The following is a 22,069-nucleotide window of genomic DNA, read 5'->3' on the forward strand; positions in this document are numbered from 1 at the left end:
CAGGCAGGTGAACGAACCCTTAATGTGAGGATAATAGCAGAGCTGACCTGAGGTCAGAAATAGTCAGGAACGGTGTCGACACAGTGAAGTCAGGTGTTTGGGAATTTGTCTGATTATCAGTTTGGGGGGGTCGGTGTTAAATAACAAAGGTGGTGTAGGATGGAGAGAGGAGGAGGGAGGGAGCAGTGATGATATGGAGGAAGGTGATTGGTTAAGCAGCAGGAAGGAGCTCATGCTGGAGTCTGAGTTTTTACTGTTGGCCTTTTTCTGCTTTTTGTTTATTGTTGTCTGACGCGGGCCCGCCTACGCTTGAGTGATGCAGATGTGATAAGTCAGAATACACATGTGCCATACACAAGGGGGTCAGACAGGAGCAGCATCAGTCTCTGCTCTGTTTTGTTAATAACGTAGAAAAATTATTTTGTACAATCAAGCTACATCGACGGACGCTTTACCTCACGTACCCTAAAATGAAAAAGTAGTGACAGTAAGATGAAGGCTGCACATGACACCATGACTGAGTTCACAGCTGTTGCTTTGATTCTAACGTTTAAGACTTTTGGCATCGACTCCGTTTTAATAAATGAGTGCTGGGAGGCGTCGTTTGACTTCAGGAGCTCCTGCGATGCTCCTGCGATGCTCCTGCGATGCTCCTGCGATGCTCCTGCGATGCTCCTGCGATGCTCTTACTCTGCGGGAGAAAACCAAAAACCAAAAGTAGCAAACATGGAGCGATATGACTCGTTTAGTCTTGGGAAACGTGCATCGACAGGTACAGTGTCCTTTTCCCCGCGTCTTTAAAAATAATTCATGCATAGATCCCCCACTGAGAAAACCCTTTTATATACTTTCTCCTTTGTACACATTTTATATAGAACTATATATAATATCATTTCTCTATATCTATATTTTCAGAAAAATTATTTCCACACAATAAAAAACAACAATTAAACAAATGCTTCAAACAAAACAACAAAAAAAGAAGATGAAAGAAAGAAAAACACGACTGAGGCCAGTTTGGCACTTTGTCACGAGAACATGACAGAACTCTGTTAGTTGACGGTAAATAGCGATACTCTATTTTTCTTTCGTTTTTCTTCTCCCTCGATGAGAAATGAAACACAGCAGTACTTACTTGGCACCTAAAAATGCTGGTAGAATGAAAGATATGAGTGTTTTTATAGTTATATGTTTATTGTACGCCTCCCCCCTCCAAACTGCTCAGCAGATCGGGAATTTTTAGAGAAGGGCAGGAGGGAGGCGTGTCAAATGAGAGGAAGAGAGCAGTAGTAAAACAGGGATGTAGAAAAGAGAAGCATAATGTGCACATAACACACAGGAGATGGAAAAAGAGATGACGCCAACGTAAAAAAGAGAAAACAGCGAGGAGCGAGAGAGCATTCGTCCCTTTGACAAATGTTGGAGGTCTTGAGCCTGGAAACAGCAGACCGTCTTTGAAAACAGTATCTTTGAAAGATCTGAGTCACCCACCCCACCCCCACCCCAAACTGCTCATCTGCTGCTGTACACTTCAGTTGCACCTCCACATGCCACCAGTGGAGGGAGCTGCCAAGTTTTACAGCACATGACGCAGCAGGTGTAGTTGCTTTTGGAGAAAGAAGAGAATAAGAGGACAGAACGAAGGCCCACGTCTAGAGGCCTCCCTTCCAGAGCGGTAGCAGAGCCAGTGTTCCTGGTCCCTAGGTGGCGCTGTGTCGGGCCTGTCCCTACTATACCCTGGTGGTGGAGTGGGGGTGGGGCAGGGTGTTGTTGTGGCCGGTGGAGGGGAATGTGTTGAAGGCGTGAAGAGGCTGCATGCTGGTGATGGTGCTGGGGATCATGGTGATGGTGTTTGGCGTCATCAGCGGGACGTCGTCAGGGGCGCGGCGCAGTGCCAGGGTGTAGTCGGGAGGGCAGGCGGGCCGCAGGATGTCGTGGGGTCGCAGGGGCTCCATGTCGTGGTGAGCGTCGTGCTCCGAGTGCTTCATCTGCAGGGACATGATCTCCTCCTCCTGGCTGTGAGCCAGGTCGTTGGCGGGGCCGCCCCGCTGAGGGGACAGCCGGTGCCGGCGCATCTCGTGCCGCTTGTCACGCTTGTAGTAAAGGGCGGCGAAGGCCAGGATGTTGAGGAAGAGGAGCGACGCTCCAACTGCAACTGTCACGCTCAGTTCGGTGGAGTAGTCGCGGGTGTCTCCGGGAAAGAGGTCCTGGGGCGGGCGCTCTGAGCCCTCGGGCTCGGGATCTGACGGGAAGGTAGGGTAAGGATGACGAGTGGTTCGAGGAACGTTGTTCCTGGGCCTCGTGGTGCCGGGGTCACGGCCTGCAGGGGAGCGCGTAGTGGTGGGAAAGAGCACGTCGTGCAGGCTGTGAAGATGAGGGACTAATTCCAGCCAAAAGGCCACTTTGTTAGCTCTGTAGTTGTCTCTGACACGAGGTTTCAAACCGATGTGAAGGTACTGCTTGTCCTTCGAGTTGAACTTGGTCCAGATGACCTCCTCGAAGCGGTTGGGCTTGGTATGAATGAACTTGGTGTCCTGAGGGACGGGCAGGTTGGGGTCCCTGGTGGAGCATAAAGGTTAAACGTTTCAGTTCAAAGTTATATTCAGTCTCCATTATAAGTAACATGTGGCATCAATACACTGAATACAGACAGGAGGCCCATTCTCTGTGCAACCTTTCAACTATCTAAGACCAACCGGCTGCTCTGGGATCTGGATGCTTTTGGTCAACCAGTATGTTCAATTCTTCAAAGCCACACGAGAATTAAACTAGCAACCCAGATTCAAGTATTCAAGATGACTAGAAGGCTGTCAGAGAACATACAGTAACGTGTACAGTTTACACTACGACATGAGGCCTACCCAGTCTTTGCGAAGTTAGTCCAGTAAGTCATGACCACAGCGCTCAGCATCACATCGTTCTTGGAGAAGTTGCACGGGAACAGGTCCGTGGCACCGATCATCGGTACGCCGAACACGTAAGGTATCTCGTCTCCGTGCGCGGCGTCGGCCCACTCGGGCCGCGTCTCCGTCTGGCAGTGGTGGTAGAACGTGTAAAAGTAAACTGGGGACTGAAACTCAGCATGGAGTTTGGCAGTGGCCACAGCTGGTGCCACCCACTGGTGGTCCGTAAACAGGGCCAACAGAGTCTTCCGCCGCATGTCTCCGTTGTCCCTGTCCGCCCAGTCTGTGTACATGAACTTAATGGTCTCCCTCAGGATGTCTTTGCCTGGTGAAGAAGCACAGGAGGGGACAAAAGGAGGGGGAAGAAAGATAAAAGTGAAAAACTGCTAAGAGCAAAGTAACAGCAGTGCGAGACATTTTTTAAGAGATCGGTCTGATGAAAAGATATGAAACCAAAGCAAATGTTGGTGAGATGAACCAAGAGCCAGGAAGCGAGTGAGAAATCTAGAGAGGAAAAAAAACAGTCTTTCAGATAACAGAACGAGTGACAGGCAGCAGAGAGGAAGCATGACTGCATTATCCAAACATGTCTGTACTGTGACTGTGGTCCGGCTGTGAGGGGTTCGCAGGCCGATCTGTCAGAAACACAGACACTGAGACTGGGAGCCGACTACCTGGGGGATGATAGCATTACTGCCCACAGAGCCTCAAAGGTTAAGGTGCAGACACGCCGTGATGTGGATGAGTGGCTCTCTTTAGCACGCTTGTCTTGTTTGATGCACTTCACTGGGCTCACATGTTACTGATTCCATTCTTTACTCGCATGTTTTAAACGCTTAAAGCACTTTCACAGGTCTTTATATTCTTTTGAAAATTCATGTGAACTCAAGCTGTCAGAACTGTAATGTAAGCTTTGATAATTGTCCACATTTGTCATTTTGATGATTATCCGTTTATTTTAATCCATTTATTACAGTAAACAGAAAAAAACTAACAGATCAACAAACGCGGCTCCTAATAAGACAAAACCTGATGATGCTGCAAAATGCAGTTAAGTGAGAGGAGGCTGTTAAATGGAATAACTGAAAAAGTGGCAGTGTACAGAGGTGGCGTCCTCACCCTCTGGGTATCCGTAGAGGTTGTCAACAAAGTTGGAGATGGTGTAGTCGAACGCCGCAGCTGAGATGCCGTCGTTGTCCTCACTGTCGTCCACAAACTTCAGCCCCTCTCCCTGGTTCACTCCTATCAGGATGTCATAGTTTAGGAACTCCCCCTGGTGGAGAAAATGAGGAAGAACATGCTGAGTGCTGGAACAGAGCCTGTGTGCATCACAAGTCTATAACAGGAAGTGCGGCTGAAACACAGCTTTGTGAATTGGCAGCATTTCATTTCCCAGTAAACAAAATAAAGATTAGCTGTTGCCATGAAAGTCCTGCTATAAACTGTAATAATAACTGTAAGCACTTTTTAAGCACATTCAAGGTCGATTTTCAAGCTTTTCCAGCACATTACCAAAAACAGATGAAAGCATGTTTCACTTTCACTAACAGAGGCGAGGCTGCCGGATACTGATGCCACCGGGCCCTCTGACCACCACCAGTAGGCAACGGGTGAAGTGTCTTACCCAAGGACACAACGACCAAGACTGTCCAAGCCGGGGCTCAAACCAGCAACCTTCCGATTACAAGGCGAACCCCCAACTCTTGAGCCACGATCACCCAGTGGGGACATTTCATTTTCCAGCAGGAAGCTTTTTGTTAAACCCTTTAGATCAGGGGTCGGCAACCGCACGCGGCTCTTTAGTCCTTATGGTGCGGCTCTGCGTGGTTTATGAAAATAAATTTTTTTTACTTGTAGTTCTAAATTGGAAGATTATTGTGATTTTGCAATATACAAATATACAAATAAAACACTGAAATTTTAAGTTAAGTTTGAAAACAGTTTAAAAAAAAATAGGGCTTTGGAGTTGACATCACGCCGCAGTGCATTGTGGGATCACGGCGCCATGTCAGTAGGCCAGAAAGCAAAACAAGCACACAGTGTTGGAGTGTTGGATTCGGGACTGCCAGAACCATGCTCAAAATCAGCACAAAAGACAAAGGGCTGTATCGCGACCGATTGTGCAAGACGCCAAGAGACGGTACTTTGAAAAAATTGTTACGGGCGCCAACCACTGTGACCTCGTTGTGTGGACACAGAGAGACCTTGCTGTGATTCGCGTCTTCCCTGCTGTGGATTTCTGGAAACCGCGCTTAAAGCAAGCACAAGACTTCTTTCGTAAAGTGTGCCTTCCTGAACTTGTTGGGAAATACTTCTCGAAACAACGTGCTGCTCTAAATAGCCTGTAATGTTTCATGTTGTGGTTAAAGATTGATGACAGCTGTGTGGTGCGATGTAAATAGTTTGCATTTCATTTTTATGTGATTAAGATAAGATAAGATAAGATAACTCTTTATTGTCATTGCACAGTCATACATAGTACAGTAGTACAATGAAATTGGAAAAACTGTCCTACGTCGGCACTACATATAACACAACACGACACGATATGACACATCACAACGTAACAAACAACACAACACAGTATATTAACTTAGTATAAAAAAGAAGAATAAGTGTATGTGTATTGCACACTGTTATTATTGCACATTAATTATTATTGCACCTTGTTATAAATATAAATATTATTGTTATCGTTTTAAACATTGTTACCTCCCCCTAAAAAGTCCAGGGAGGTATCCAGTCAGGTCAGCTATTTACATTGATCAGGGCTATTGCCCTGTTGTAAAAGCTGTCCTTGAGTCTATTTGTTCGGGACCTCAGCAGCCTGAACCTCCTGCCAGACGGCAGCAGCTTAAACACCCGGTGTCCTGGGTGTGTGCAGTCCCGTAGGATGCTGCGTGCCCTCTTGAGACAGCGAGTGCTGTACAGGTCCTTCAGGGAGGGAAGAGGATGTCCAATGATTTTTTGGGCCATGTTGATGACCCTCTGGAGTGCCTTTCTGTGTGCTGTGGTGCAGCTGGAGAACCACACACCGATGCAATATGTCAGCACACTTTCAATGGAGCAGCGGTAGAAGACGGTCAGCAGCTCCTTCTTCAGGTCCATTTTTCTGAGGATTCTCAGAAAGTGGAGACGCTGTTGGGCCTTCTTTAAGACCGCAGAGGTGTTAGAGCTCCATTGGAGGTCTGTGTCTATGTGCACACCCAGAAACTTGAAACTGGAGACCCTTTCCACGCACTCCCCGTTGATGCTGACAGGCTGCAGCTCGGACTTCCTCCTTCTGAAGTCAACTACCAGTTCTTTTGTTTTGGTGGTATTGAGGTCCAGGTTGTTGTCTGCACACCAATCTGACAGCCTCTGAACTTCAGCTCTGTATGCAGTCTCATCTCCCCCTGAGATGAGCCCCACCACAGTGGTATCATCTGCAAACTTGATGACTGTGTTGTCTGGGTGGGAACTAACACAGTCATGTGTGTACAGAGTGTACAGTAGGGGACTCAGTACACAGCCTTGTGGAGAGCCGGTGTTGAGGCTGAGGGCTGAGGAAAGATGAGGCCCCACTCTAACTCTCTGTACACGGTCTGAGAGGAAGTCTCTGATCCAGCGGCAGGTGGTGGAAGGAAGTCCAATTTCCAGCAGTTTATCTATTAGTCTGTCCGGGAGTATCGTATTGAAAGCAGAGCTAAAGTCAACAAAGAGCAGCCTGGCGTAACGGCCCTGCACTTCCAGGTGAGAGATGGTGGTGTGGAGCGTTGTAGCAATGGCATCTTCAGTTGATCTGATTGCTGTGTACATGTGAATAGATCTATAATAAAGAAAAACAAACAAATATACTATTCTTTTTTGTTTTATTAAAACAACTTCACACAAAGTACAACTATTTACAATGTACTGTACATCCAAAAAAACAGCTTTAAGAATACTCAACAGGAGCAAGTGTCATTTGGCCCTGGTTTGACAACAACACTGGGGCACATATTAACAAAAACACAGCAAACCTTAACGATCTTATCAATCGTCACATGATAAGAGTAATCGGATTGGCATTGTAGTGTGTAACATTTTGAACTTGTTGCGCAAACTACCTGCTACTCGCTCAACATGAATTCTAAGGTGGGCACGTCGTAGCCTTTTGTGAAAGCTGGAATCTTGACCTGTGCACACATCATTCCTGCAGCATCTCTGATGTCAAAGCCTCTGTCAGCCAATACTACGTCCCCTGGTAACAGCTTTTGAAGAATGCCACATCTCTCTGTGATGTGTTTATCTGATGCACGACCCCCCCATCCCCTGGAAATGAAAGAAATAGCTCCATGGGGTGTAATCCCGATGAGGTATTTTATGGTGTGTGTACCCTTGTAATGAGAGTATGTTTGTGCGCGTGCCTTTAAATTAGATGGTCTTTCTGTTCGAATCTCAAAACAGTCAACAATGATGGCTACTCGTTTTCCAAAAGTTTCAGTAAACTGTGGAGGCATTGTCGCCTGCAGACAGTGCCTCTCAGGCCAGTGCACCAGTGCTCCTAAGCGGGCATACAAAACATCAATGGTATCGGTGAAGACAGAAGACAGTGTTTTGTGGGACACATCGAATAGATGAAAAGATGCTGGACTGGAAGATCAAGTCTCAGACGCATTAGTGTGAGTAAGAGCATTTGGAAACCTGTCAGTTTCTTTGATATTGGCAGGAAATCTTTGACAGTGTTGAAGAGGGACATTAAGACAGCATAACAATGTAGTCCAGTGTAATATCTTACTTTTTCGGTATCGTCCTTTAAGAAAGTTTCATTCAGCTCTGTCTTTTGCAACTGTGCTCGAAGCAGTCTGTTCTCCTCCAACAGCCGGTTTATTTCTGCTCTGCCCTGTTGACTGCACACACAATCCTTCGTCTGCCCTTCAGCTTCCGTGACGCTGTCACTCCATCACCACTGTCCACATTTGCAGCTGGTACGTCAACCTCCACTTGTCCAACACAATTGCTGTCCACTGCCTCCATGACATGTTTATTTTGTTGTTGTTCTTCTGTCAGACCTTCATCGATCATCAAGCCTGTAAGATAAAAATAGTGCATAGACAAAAGGTTAATGTACACCAATATTCCAATGACATGTGTGTGATTCATCTTTAAGTTATGTGTGGATTAGTGTACCATAAGAGCAATTTAGTATGTTTTTGGAGGGGGGGTGTTTACCTGCAATGGGTGCTCTTTTTCGCTTCTGTTGCATACGCCTTGCATGCCGGTCCGAGTCTGACACAGGTTTGTCGTCGTGTCCCAGTGTTGGTGCCCAGTCTGGATTTGTTACATCCATTTCATATGCTGGTTTGCCTGAAATAATGCCAAATCAAAAGCTACTCAGTCGACATGACGTGGTTGTGCAGCATCACACGTTAGCATGTTTTATCTCATTATCTATGACCGCAGCGCATTGAGAAAAAACACTAAAAGCCTTTTAATAGTGATATGAATTAATTTAGAACTCACCGGAGAGAAAATGCCGCGAGCAAACCAACAAAAAGCTGGAGATTGCACGGAACTCGATATCCGCTCGTCTCACCGCTGCAATCCATGCCTGGCGTCTTTGTTTGGTGATATCGGATACATGGGATCCCTCACGTCGCCGCCAGGATGGAAAACGATGAAAAGAGCCCATTATCCAGTTTCTTGCCTTCACGATCGTGAGATCTAACGTTGCAACCGACTACACAACACGTACGAACCATAGCTGAAGCTGTCATGGCGGCGGGGGGCGTGGCCCGCCTCCTGTGACATCACGCTCCAAAGCGACAATCTCATTGGCTTAGGGAGTGATGATGTCATAGATCTTAAGAATCCTTTGATGTTTTTCTATAAATAGGGGTGAGCAACAGCAAGTTTCAGTTCGTTTCAGCAGGAGCATCAGAAACCATCCACGAGCTGAGAAATCATCCTGGAGAAGAAAAGCGCTCCTGGAAAAGTAAGAAAGTACGTAAAGAAGAAATGGTTCCACTTGTTCCAGAGGAGAGACGCTACGGCTTCCTCACCTGATGTAGCCTCGTCTTGCTCCACCTCTGTTAACCCCACCAACCAGTCCCGGCAGTTGATTGTCCCCTCCTGAGCCTGGTTCTGCCGGAGGTTTGTCCTCGTTTACAGGCAGTTTTTCCTCCCCACTGTCACCAAGTGGAGAGGAAACCAGTCCAACGCTGGTCTCTCAATCTCCCGTTGGAGAGCCAAAGATGCATGCTGACGTGAGGAGTCCTGCGTAAAACGACGAATTTTGCCCATTTTACATTTAAACTCCACCAAAGATGTTTTAAATGGATGAGGAATCATCCATTTAAAACATCTTTGCGAGTCATTTTTTTGTGATTGTCTAACCATGCATGCTGACGTGAGGAGTCCTGCGTAAAACGACGAATTTTGCCCATTTTACATTTAAACTCCACCAAAGATGTTTTAAATGGATGAGGAATCATCCATTTAAAACATCTTTGCGAGTCATTTTTTTGTGATTGTCTAACCATGCATGCTGACGTGAGGAGTCCTGCGTAAAACGAGGAATTTTGCCCATTTTACATTTAAACTCCACCAAAGATGTTTTACATGGATGAGGAATCATCCATGTAAAACATCTTTGCGAGTCATTTTTTTGTGATCGTCTAACCAAGCCTGCTGACGTGAGGAGTCACGATCGCGAGGAATTTTGCGCATTTTACATTTAAATGCAACCAAAGATGTTTTAAATGGATGAGGAATCATCCATGTAAAACATCTTTGCGAGTCATTTTTTTGTGATCTTCTAACCAAGCATGCTGACGTGAGGAGTCACGATCGCGAGGAATTTTGCGCATTTTACATTTAAACGCAACCAAAGATGTTTTAAATGGATGATTCCTCATCCATTTAAAACATCTTTGCGAGTCATTTTTTTGTGATCGTCTAACCAAGCCTGCTGACGTGAGGAGTCACGATCGTGAGGAATTTTGCGCATTTTACATTTAAACGCAACCAAAGATGCTTTAAATGGATGAGGAATCATCCACTTAAAACATCTTTGCGAGTCATTTTTTTGTGATCGTCTAACCAAGCATGCTGACGTGAGGAGTCACGATCGCGAGGAATTTTGCACATTTTACATTTAAACGCAACCAAAGATGTTTTAAATGGATGAGGAATCATCCATTTAAAACATCTCTGCGAGTCATTTTTTTGTGATCGTCTAACCAAGCCTGCTGACGTGAGGAGTCACGATCGTGAGGAATTTTGCGCATTTTACATTTAAACGCAACCAAAGATGCTTTAAATGGATGAGGAATCATCCACTTAAAACATCTTTGCGAGTCATTTTTTTGTGATCGTCTAACCAAGCATGCTGACGTGAGGAGTCACGATTGCGAGGAATTTTGCGCATTTTACATTTAAACGCCACCAAAGATGTTTTAAATGGATGAGGAATCATCCATTTAAAACATCTCTGCGAGTCATTTTTTTGTGATCGTCTAACCAAGCCTGCTAACGTGAGGAGTCACGATCGCGAGGAATTTTGCCCATTTTACATTTAAACTCCACCAAAGATGTTTTAAATGGATGAGGAATCATCCACTTAAAACATCTTTGCGAGTCATTTTTTTGTGATCGTCTAACCAAGCCTGCTGACGTGAGGAGTCACGATCGCGAGGAATTTTGCGCATTTTACATTTAAACGCAACCAAAGATGTTTTAAATGGATGAGGAATCATCCATTTAAAACATCTCTGCGAGTCATTTTTTTGTGATCGTCTAACCAAGCCTGCTGACGTGAGGAGTCACGATCGCGAGGAATTTTGCGCATTTTACATTTAAACGCAACCAAAGATGTTTTAAATGGATGAGGAATCATCCATTTAAAACATCTCTGCGAGTCATTTTTTTGTGATCGTCTAACCAAGCCTGCTGACGTGAGGAGTCACGATCGCGAGGAATTTTGCTCATTTTACATTTAAACGCAACCAAAGATGCTTTAAATGGATGAGGAATCATCCACTTAAAACATCTTTGCGAGTCGTTTTGTTGTGATCGTCTAACCAAGCATGCTGACGTGAGGAGTCACGATCGCGAGGAATTTTGCGCATTTTACATTTAAACGCAACCAAAGATGCTTTAAATGGATGAGGAATCATCCATTTAAAACATCTTTGCGAGTCATTTTTTTGTGATCGTCTAACCAAGCATGCTGACGTGAGGAGTCACGATCGTGAGGAATTTTGCCCATTTTACATTTAAACTCCACCAAAGATGCTTTAAATGGATGAGGAATCATCCATTTAAAACATCTCTGCGAGTCATTTTTTTGTGATCGTCTAACCAAGCATGCTGACGTGAGGAGTCCTGCGTAAAACAAGGAATTTTGCGCATTTTACATTTAAACGCCACCAAAGATGTTTTAAATGGATGAGGAATCATCCATTTAAAACATCTTTGCGAGTCATTTTTTTGTGATCGTCTAACCAAGCATGCTGACGTGAGGAGTCACGATCGTGAGGAATTTTGCCCATTTTACATTTAAACTCCACCAAAGATGCTTTAAATGGATGAGGAATCATCCATTTAAAACATCTCTGCGAGTCATTTTTTTGTGATCGTCTAACCAAGCATGCTGACGTGAGGAGTCCTGCGTAAAACAAGGAATTTTGCGCATTTTACATTTAAACGCCACCAAAGATGTTTTAAATGGATGAGGAATCATCCATTTAAAACATCTTTGCGAGTCATTTTTTTGTGATCGTCTAACCAAGCCTGCTGACGTGAGGAGTCACGATCGCGAGGAATTTTGCGCATTTTACATTTAAACGCAACCAAAGATGTTTTAAATGGATGAGGAATCATCCACTTAAAACATCTTTGCGAGTCATTTTTTGTGATCGTCTAACCAAGCCTGCTGACGTGAGGAGTCACGATCGTGAGGAATTTTGCGCATTTTACATTTAAACGCAACCAAAGATGCTTTAAATGGATGAGGAATCATCCACTTAAAACATCTTTGCGAGTCATTTTTTTGTGATCGTCTAACCAAGCATGCTGACGTGAGGAGTCACGATCGCGAGGAATTTTGCGCATTTTACATTTAAACGCCACCAAAGATGTTTTAAATGGATGAGGAATCATCCATTTAAAACATCTCTGCGAGTCATTTTTTTGTGATCGTCTAACCAAGCATGCTGACGTGAGGAGTCACGATCGCGAGGAATTTTGCCCATTTTACATTTAAACTCCACCAAAGATGTTTTAAATGGATGAGGAATCATCCACTTAAAACATCTCTGCGAGTCGTTTTGTTGTGATCGTCTAACCAAGCATGCTGACGTGAGGAGTCCTGCGTAAAACAAGGAATTTTGCGCATTTTACATTTAAACGCCACCAAAGATGTTTTAAATGGATGAGGAATCATCCATTTAAAACATCTCTGCGAGTCATTTTTTTGTGATCGTCTAACCAAGCCTGCTGACGTGAGGAGTCACGATCGCGAGGAATTTTGCTCATTTTACATTTAAACGCAACCAAAGATGTTTTAAATGGATGAGGAATCATTCACTTAAACATATTTGCGAGTCATTTTTTTGTGATCGTCTAACCAAGCCTGCTAACGTGAGGAGTCACGATCGCGAGGAATTTTGTGCATTTTACATTTAAACGCAACCAAAGATGTTTTAAATGGATGAGGAATCATCCATTTAAAACATCTCTGCGAGTCATTTTTTTGTGATCGTCTAACCAAGCATGCTGACGTGAGGAGTCCTGCGTAAAACAAGGAATTTTGCGCATTTTACATTTAAACGCCACCAAAGATGTTTTAAATGGATGAGGAATCATCCACTTAAAACATCTTTGCGAGTCATTTTTTTGTGATCGTCTAACCAAGCCTGCTGACGTGAGGAGTCACGATCGCGAGGAATTTTGCGCATTTTACATTTAAACGCCACCAAAGATGCTTTAAATGGATGAGGAATCATCCACTTAAAACATCTCTGCGAGTCATTTTTTTGTGATCGTCTAACCAAGCCTGCTGACGTGAGGAGTCACGATCGCGAGGAATTTTGCGCATTTTACATTTAAACGCAACCAAAGATGTTTTAAATGGATGAGGAATCATCCACTTAAACATATTTGCGAGTCATTTTTTTGTGATCGTCTAACCAAGCCTGCTAACGTGAGGAGTCACGATCGCGAGGAATTTTGTGCATTTTACATTTAAACGCAACCAAAGATGTTTTAAATGGATGACTCCTCATCCATTTAAAACATCTTTGCGAGTCATTTTTTTGTGATCGTCTAACCAAGCCTGCTGACGTGAGGAGTCACGATCGCGAGGAATTTTGCGCATTTTACATTTAAACGCAACCAAAGATGTTTTAAATGGATGAGGAATCATCCATTTAAAACATCTTTGCGAGTCATTTTTTTGTGATCGTCTAACCAAGCCTGCTGACGTGAGGAGTCACGATCGCGAGGAATTTTGCGCATTTTACATTTAAACGCAACCAAAGATGTTTTAAATGGATGAGGAATCATCCATTTAAACATATTTGCGAGTCATTTTTTTGTGATCGTCTAACCAAGCCTGCTGACGTGAGGAGTCACGATCGCGAGGAATTTTGCGCATTTTACATTTAAACTCCACCAAAGATGTTTTAAATGGATGAGGAATCATCCATTTAAACATATTTGCGAGTCATTTTTTTGTGATCGTCTAACCAAGCCTGCTAACGTGAGGAGTCACGATCGCGAGGAATTTTGCGCATTTTACATTTAAACTCCACCAAAGATGTTTTAAATGGATGAGGAATCATCCACTTAAAACATCTTTGCGAGTCATTTTTTTGTGATCGTCTAACCAAGCCTGCTGACGTGAGGAGTCACGATCGCGAGGAATTTTGCGCATTTTACATTTAAACGCAACCAAAGATGTTTTAAATGGATGAGGAATCATCCACTTAAAACATCTTTGCGAGTCATTTTTTTGTGATCGTCTAACCAAGCATGCTGACATGAGGAGTCACGATCGCGAGGAATTTTGCGCATTTTACATTTAAACGCAACCAAAGATGTTTTAAATGGATGAGGAATCATCCACTTAAAACATCTTTGCGAGTCATTTTTTTGTGATCGTCTAACCAAGCATGCTGACATGAGGAGTCACGATCGCGAGGAATTTTGCGCATTTTACATTTAAACGCAACCAAAGATGTTTTAAATGGATGAGGAATAATCCATTTAAAACATCTTTGCGAGTCATTTTTTTGTGATCGTCTAACCAAGCATGCTGACGTGAGGAGTCACGATCGCGAGGAATTTTGCGCATTTTACATTTAAACGCAACCAAAGATGTTTTAAATGGATGAGGAATCATCCATTTAAAACATCTTTGCGAGTCATTTTTTTGTGATCGTCTAACCAAGCATGCTGACGTGAGGAGTCACGATCGCGAGGAATTTTGCGCATTTTACATTTAAACGCAACCAAATATGTTTAAATGGATGAGGAATCATCCACTTAAAACATCTTTGCGAGTCATTTTTTTGTGATCGTCTAACCAAGCCTGCTGACATGAGGAGTCACGATCGTGAGGAATTTTGCACATTTTACATTTAAACTCTACCAAAGATGTTTTAAATGGATGATTCCTCATCCATTTAAAACATCTTTGCGAGTCATTTTTTGTGATCGTCTAACCAAGCATGTTGACGTGAGGAGTCACGATCGCGAGGAATTTTGCGCATTTTACATTTAAACTCCACCAAAGATGTTTTAAATGGATGAGGAATCATCCATTTAAAACATCTTTACGAGTCATTTTTTTGTGATCGTCTAACCAAGCCTGCTGACATGAGGAGTCACGATCGTGAGGAATTTTGCGCATTTTACATTTAAATGCAACCAAAGATGTTTTAAATGGATGAGGAATCATCCACTTAAAACATCTTTACGAGTCATTTTTTTGTGATCGTCTAACCAAGCCTGCTGACATGAGGAGTCACGATCGCGAGGAATTTTGCGCATTTTACATTTAAACGCAACCAAAGATGTTTTAAATGGATGATTCCTCATCCATTTAAAACATCTTTACGAGTCATTTTTTTGTGATCGTCTAACCAAGCCTGCTGACATGAGGAGTCACGATCGTGAGGAATTTTGCGCATTTTACATTTAAATGCAACCAAAGATGTTTTAAATGGATGAGGAATCATCCATTTAAAACATATTTGCAAGTCGTTTTAATGTTGTCGGGTAACCAAGCATGCTGACGTGAGGAGTCACGATCACGATGAATTTTGCCCATTTTACATTTAAACTCCACCAAAGATGTGTTAAATGGATGAGGAATCATCCATTTAAAACCCCCAACCAGTCCCGGCAGTTGACTGTCCCTCCTGAGCCTGGTTCTGCCGGAGGTTTCTGCCCGTTTAAAGGCAGTTTTTCCTCCCCACTGTCGCCAAGTGCTTGCTCAGAGGGGATTGTTGGGGTTTTCTCTCCTCTGCCTTTTTTCTTCATTTATTTGTTTGTTTAACTTTTTTCACCTTATCTAAATAATAAACCAATTAAATTTATCCTTTGAGTATTTTTCATCTCATCTTTACAGAATCTTTCCAAAACATTTTCAAACATTCAGATCTGTCTTTTATTTTCTTCTTGAAACCTCATAAATGGTGAACTAAAGACCCAGAATATGGTTTGAAACATAGTTTCAGCTGAAACTGGCATAACATTGTGCGTGTGTGTGTGTGTGTGTGTGTGTCACTAGTTTGGTCATCATGTTTAGACTCATTCACTCCAACGTTATTTAGGCCAAATCTTTAAAACTGTATGATTGCATACACATTTTCAATTCACTTCAATTGCACAAATAATTATTTGCAGTATCTTATTTATTATGAGAATGTCATGCCTGATCATTTGTGCCTACACCACCAAAAATGGGGGCAAAAGGGAGGAGATCATGTTTAATCGGCTATAAGAAAAGGTCAGAAATATAAGTGCCGACATGAGCAGTGTCCACAGAAACCTCTGAATCTCAGCTCAAAGCTCAAATAAACCATTTCTACAACCAGCAAACAAAGCAAAGACACCAAACAGTTAAAAGAGCAGTGACATCACCACGAATCTGTGGTCAGGTAATATCCATGTTTTGATTGATGATTTTCTGGAGTTAAATGTGAACCGAAGCATATTTTGGGTTTTATATGCTATTAAATACTTTTAAATAAATTAGGTGTGGAAATAAAAAAATCAAAATTTCCTCTGTTTGAGTCACAGAAACTTTGACATAGTAACATTTGCAGTAAGTCCTAAATGTTCACCTTTAAAGTGTTTGTGCTAATAACACCATGTGCAGTAAGACAGGCATGGAGAACAGCACTGACTGGGAGAGGCTTTGAACAGCTGACACACTCAGTTCAGTTCAACATATCAGACTTTAAGAATGCACAAGCACCTAAAATCTATTCATTTAGTCTATCATCTGTGATATTATCATGTAAAATGATGATGTATCGTTCACCTCCATTATTTAAACAAGTAGCCCTTAAGTATTTAATATTCATATGTTAAAACACTGAAATTTGTCTTTTGTCTCAGTGGCTGATAGTGCCCCACAGGCCTCAGTGTGAGCTTGATGCCATTATAATGTTACAGTTGTTTAATGTGTAGGTGCTCATGATATAGACCACAGGGTCTGTGTAGATACAGGTGGGACACAACACAGAAACTTGTCACTAACATATGTTCCTCTCTCGTGATCAGTAACATCAGTTTTCACTGCAGTGATACAAACCATGAATTACACCCGTATAAAATCCTCCCAAATCAAAACAGCTCACTGATGCAGATCCTCTGCAGTGCCTCTCTTGGTTCTTTTAAAAATTCCTGCATGTGTGAGTTGCTGAAGCACACCCCGCCATTCCCCCTTTTTGAAAACAAAGGAACGGTGGGACTGAGGCAGTTTTACCTCAGGATGGCCAGTCACCACATACCAGTGATTCAGCAAAACTCACCAGAGGAATCCAGCCTGACAATGCAAAATTGTTGAGGAAAATTTAACAATAACCTGCACCCAGTGAGCTTGATTTGAAGCGGGTTTAATAAACACATTGCAAAGTGGAGAGAGCTTCCCAGCGAAACACCAGGACCATCTCTGAATTGTGGCCACCACCCTTACATCTTATATACAGACAAAGAACATTCCACAAACTCTTACATGTTATTTTGAATCAGCAGTGATACATCCTACACTTCCTCTATTCAACTGTAACTACACAAAGCAGCCATGAATGTCCAGCACACACGTGTGTGCGTGTGTAGAGAGAGAGAGCTCACAAAATTAGGTGGTGTTCTTCATTGTAATAGGAAAGGTAACATGGGTCCCCACCGTTTCTCAAAGACTTGTTTCTGTAGTCTGAGTATGTAATTTGTTCCATCCGACAGACATGGATCCATAGATTATATCTGGTTTTAACCATCTGATAGTTATGCATTTTAGGGCTGCAGTGAGTCATATATTTAGCAAGTAAGTTTTGGCTTTGCAGTCAATATGTTCTGCAATCCTTCCCAACACTGCTACTGTAGGACTTAGTGGAATATTTACCTTGGAAAATGTCTTTGAGAGCATCAAATATCTGCCTCCAGAATACACAGAGTTTAGGGCAGAGCCACAATATATGAGTGTGGTTGGCAGAGTGTGTCCCACAGTTCCTCCAGCATGAACTCAGATGTGTTGGACCCATCTTAGCAGTTATTTCTGGAGTTCTGTTGAATCTGGTACATTAATGCCCCCTTTATTTTGGGCAACTGCAGGATTTTGAGTCTAATTCTAGGCCGCTGTTTAGCCTACATGAAGTTAGAAATTCTTCAATACAGCTTGGACTCTCCACCATTTGACCCTTAGAACTGAAGAAGCTTCTCGGATGAGAGGTGAAACGTCTTCAAGTAACTCAAAGAAGTCCAGACGCTTTTCTTTCCAAGCTCCTTAGACTATGATGACCTGGATGACTGAGAACCTTCACAGACTTCTCCACACTTTAAATGCGCTCTAATGATGGGAACGTGTGGTAACATTCAGTCTTAACTGAAATAACATATTGCATCTATAAATGGGATTAAAATGTTTACCAAAGACTAACGTTTTTCATTCAGAACAAACAGCAGATTTCAGGTTAGGGCTGCACAACTAGTTTGTCCAATATTAAAATGACAGTTGTTACAATTATTCACAGATTGTTGTGGCAAAATGTGTTTTGATTGCACTGTCATGTCAGAATACTGCTTTCACCTTTACTTTGTGCTACACTCATGTTAATTAATCTTCATAAATTAATGTTTGCAAACACAAAGTATAAAGTTTTCCACTCTGCTATTTGTACCTGCACAACAGATGTGAATAAAACTCAAACCTATACGAGCTCCTTCTCCGTTTCCCTGCAAAATTTTGTATAGATCTAACTTTTTGCCACATAAATAACCTTCTGATGTGTTTACAGTAAATGTATTTGATAGTAGCTTATTTTGTAACTTTTAGTGGGCCTATGCAATGTTCCCTCTAAGCTGCGCACGTGCGCAATTGCGCACTGCTGGCACAGTCTCTGCGCACAGAAATTCTGCGTTGCGCACCAAAAAAATCTAACCTGAATTGAAATTAAAATTAATACTTTAATAATTCTGTTTTGCAGTGTTGGTCAGTAAGTGACTGGCTGCTCCCATATGGGAACGATGCCACCTTATCCCATAGTCCAGCCAATAATGCGTATATGCGCAGCCAATCAACGTTGTTGACAGGCTATGACAGCGTCCTTATGTGCCAACGCCGGTGTGTTAGCTGTCAAAGCGGCGTGGCTGATGTGGAGTGAAGCCATGTTAATGACAACGTGTACAACCATTGGAGATGTGAGCAGGACAGACGGAACAATTGACGGAAAAATTGGGGAATTTACACCAGTTTTTAAATCGTGTTGATAGACCACGTAAAACCAGAGTTGTGATAAAAAAAATGCAATGTTTGGTTTTCTTCCTGAATACTGGTTGTTTATATTTACTGCGGGAAGAAACGGTTAAATTGGCGTTTTATAAGAAAAAAGGCTCGAAAGCGCTCTCCACCTGTGAGCAAAAACAAACCCCACCCCCTCTGCCTTTCCTATTCGTCTAAAAAAGTACCATGTCGACCAATCAAAAAATGATATGGCAACGTGGCATCTAGTTGTTAAGAAACGGGGGAAGTTTTAGGAGTGACGGTGGTGTTTTGAGATGTGAGAGATTTGCGACGTTTAGCGCAAATCTTGTGTAGTTAGTGTGTAGTGTAGTCAGTAGTTTTGTTGTGTGCGTCAGAACAATGAGGCGACTGCTGAATGTTACAGGTGTTACAGGAGCAGTGCTTTAAGTGGGCCGGTACGCGCCGGTACTCAGTACCGCCACTTCTAAATATAGCTCTTGAGAGTACCGCCACCTCTCCATGCGCCCAGAACGTGCTTTTAGCGTACCGGTACTCTCATTTGCACATCGTTTGGCTGCACTGCCGCTTTTCAGAGCGCCCTTCACAAGCACGCTTCCTAATTCGTCCCACCCAGAGCAGAGACTACATTACCCATACACCAATGTGTTTTACAAGTGAAAAGCGCATGCGTCGCTTTTGCCGTTGTCATGTCAACAACTCAAGGGTGTGTAAAACGCGCAAACAGCTGCTCGTTAAAATACAAAAACAATGAACACTTAATATGCTCTCCTGGCTTCAGACTCTGAGTAGTAAAAGAACAAGGTCAGAATCAGAGGACTCGCTGGCTGACACCCCACCAAGCCAGAATGATATCGCTGCAGGTCAGACGCAAGCTAATGAAAGCTGCACTAGTGCCGCAGCCGCGGACGACGGCACTTTTGGCGACGACGAGGACGAGAATGACACCATTTCTACCGATGACAACAGCCGCGTTAGCGAGCATGAGTGGCCAGAATGTTGGTCCCAAGCACAAGTCCGGTATTTCTCCACAAATTACAAGTGGCTGATCAGCAGAAATCAAAAGTTGGGTTGTAGTGTGTGTAGTCAAGTTTGTGCTCGCGTGGACATGCAGCAAGGGCAGAGAGTGTCGCAGGAGTGGAGTGGGTGCTTAATCTCGTCTTTTGGAAGGGACAAGGCTGCACAACAAAACTCACTACGAAAGAAAATAAAAGAGCACAGAGACTCAATTTATCACAAGAAAGCAGTTGAAATAAAAGAGAAGGCAACACAAAATACAATGCAAAAACACATTGAAGATATGAGAAAGGCTGACTACGCTTCAACTTGCAATGTGTTTAGAACAGCTTATAAGATTGGCAAGCATGGGCGTCCCTTTACAGACATGCCAATAGATGTCCAGTTGCAAGTCTTAAATGGTGTCAAGATGGGCAGAGTTTTGCACTCTAATAACTCATGTGCAAATATACTGGATCACATTGCAGCTGAAATGAAAAAGAAGGTAGTCAATGACATAGTGATGAATGAAAGAAAATTGTGTGTGCTCATTGATGAATCCACTACAATAAGTGGAAAGTCTGTGCTTGTCGTGTGCCTGCGGTCAGCTATTTCCAGTGAAAATCCAGACACAATATTTTTTGAACTGATTGAGCTGCAGGGGACCACAGCAAAGGACATCACTGAAGCACTGTTAGGATGTCTTCATAATAATGGCTTTGACCCTCACTACCTACAGCAACATTTGTTGGCATTTGCTTGTGATGGAGCCTCAGTGATGCTTGGGAGGAAAGCAGGAGTTGCTGCGCAGCTTTGTTCCAAATTCCCTTACCTGTTTGTCTGGCATTGTTCCAATCACAGACTGGAACTGGCAGTTTGTGATGTTTTGAAGGAGGTAGGAGGAATCAACCACTTTAAAATATTCTTAGATCAGCTTTACTCCCTCTACCATGCATCACCAAAAAACCAAAGGGAGTTAACCGAGAGTGCTCACAATGTTGGACAACGTCTCCTTGTGATAGGCCGTGTTTTATCAGTGCGTTGGGTTGCTTCAAGTGAGAGAACAGTGAAAGCAGTATGGGAGAACTACCAAGCTCTGCAGGTACACTTTACAAGTGCTGCTGCTGATACCAGCAGGGACTCAAGAGAGAGAGCAAAATACAAAGGACTCAATGATGTTCTCACTACTGTTTCTTTTGTGGTCAATCTTGGCATCATGTATGACGCTTTCACAGAACTCAGTGACCTCTCAAGAATGCTCCAGAGATGGGACATGACTTTGGATCAAGCCGACAGGCAGCTGGACCGACAAATCCGGGTGTTTGAGTCAATGGTATCCACACCTGGTCCCACACAAACTGCCATTGAAGCTGAAAAGGAGAAAATCTTCAGAAATGTATGCCTGCATGAAAATCAGAGGGTTATAAAAATCAACCATGGCCAATTTTTCCGTAGCCTGGCTGAAAATGTTAAGTGCAGGATGACTCCAACAACTTCCTCGCATGTCAGTAAAACCTCATCTGAAAAGACAGATAGTCACCTCCTCTCAGACATCAAGGTCCTCCAGTCTGACTCCTGGCCTGCATCTCTAGATATTCAATATGGGGATGCAGCGGTCAGACGTTTATGTCAGAGATTCAGAGTTGGGGAGAGGGAAAGTGTCCTAGGATTTAGGGAGTATAAAGACCTTAAAGCTTCCAAGACACCAGCAGCCCTGAAGCCGCTTCTTACAGCTGTCCACACCATTGCAGTATCAACAAGTGAATGCGAGCGAGCTTTCAGCTCAATGAATGATACTTTGACAGATAAAAGAAACTCTCTCAACATCAAAAGGCTTTCAAATATGATTTTCCTGAAATGCAACGGACCACCCTTGGATCAGTTTAACACACAAACATATGTGCAGACATGGCTGGCACTAGGGAGGTGAAGTGCAGCATCCACAAACTGCGAAGCCCAAAGTGAAAGGAAAGTGGAGCCCAAAACGTGCTGGAGCCTTTTCTAGGTAAAATGATTTGTACAGTATTTCTCATTTTTCATTTGGTGTACTGTGATTGTATTTTGCTGAATCTGCTTTTGTATATTTTTCAGGGGTAAAGAAATGAACCATCTTCAAGACTCAAGATTATGTTCTACTGTTCTATGGTTATTATGTTTGGGTTGCTTCAAGTGAGAGAACAGTGAAAGTAGTATGGGAGAACTACCAAGCTCTGCAGGT

At 43.1% G+C, this 22,069-nt stretch overlaps 2 protein-coding genes across 3 annotated transcripts; one reads left to right on the forward strand and one right to left on the reverse strand.

Moving 5' to 3' along the window:
• Positions 1 to 685: 685 nt before the first annotated feature.
• Positions 686 to 7,793, reverse strand: LOC147336069 (neuroligin-2-like). Of its 2 annotated transcripts, XM_086285035.1 has the most exons (4): positions 7,663 to 7,793; positions 4,023 to 4,176; positions 2,862 to 3,228; positions 686 to 2,559 (listed from the first exon to the last, which is right to left on the reverse strand). In XM_086285035.1, the coding sequence occupies exons 3-4, from the start codon at positions 3,194 to 3,196 to the stop codon at positions 1,731 to 1,733; spliced, it is 1,164 nt and encodes a 387-aa protein (XP_086141161.1). In that variant the 5' UTR covers positions 3,197 to 3,228; positions 4,023 to 4,176; positions 7,663 to 7,793; the 3' UTR covers positions 686 to 1,730. The 2 variants fall into 2 exon arrangements, with proteins under 2 accessions (XP_086141161.1, XP_086141155.1); XM_086285029.1 differs by lacking the exon at positions 7,663 to 7,793 and having other exon boundaries at positions 2,862 to 3,222; positions 4,023 to 4,124.
• Positions 7,794 to 19,618: 11,825 nt separating this feature from the next.
• On the forward strand, positions 19,619 to 21,781 carry LOC147336070 (E3 SUMO-protein ligase KIAA1586-like). Its single transcript, XM_086286137.1, has one exon. It carries the CDS (start codon positions 19,619 to 19,621, stop codon positions 21,779 to 21,781), a length of 2,163 nt encoding a protein of 720 aa, XP_086142263.1.
• The last annotated feature ends 288 nt before the right edge of the window (positions 21,782 to 22,069 follow it).

Source organism: Aulonocara sp. 'chitande type north' Nkhata Bay, linkage group LG3 (assembly GCF_057382095.1).
Source record: "Aulonocara sp. 'chitande type north' Nkhata Bay isolate Kocher_YH1m ecotype deep benthic linkage group LG3, A_spYH_male_GT1.1, whole genome shotgun sequence".
Classification (NCBI taxonomy): domain Eukaryota; kingdom Metazoa; phylum Chordata; class Actinopteri; order Cichliformes; family Cichlidae; genus Aulonocara; species Aulonocara sp. 'chitande type north' Nkhata Bay.

What these genes read in the sequence shown, in the direction of transcription:
- LOC147336069 (XM_086285035.1), bottom strand. Translation starts at nt 3,196, where the DNA reads ATGTACACAGACTGGGCGGACAGGGACAACGGAGACATGCGGCGGAAG. An exon ending in ACTAACTTCGCAAAGACTGG is followed by an intron (nt 2,560 to 2,861) that starts GTAGGCCTCATG and finishes ATGCTCCACCAG; the next exon opens with GGACCCCAACCTGCCCGTCC.
- LOC147336070 (XM_086286137.1), top strand. Translation starts at nt 19,619, where the DNA reads ATGCTCTCCTGGCTTCAGACTCTGAGTAGTAAAAGAACAAGGTCAGAA.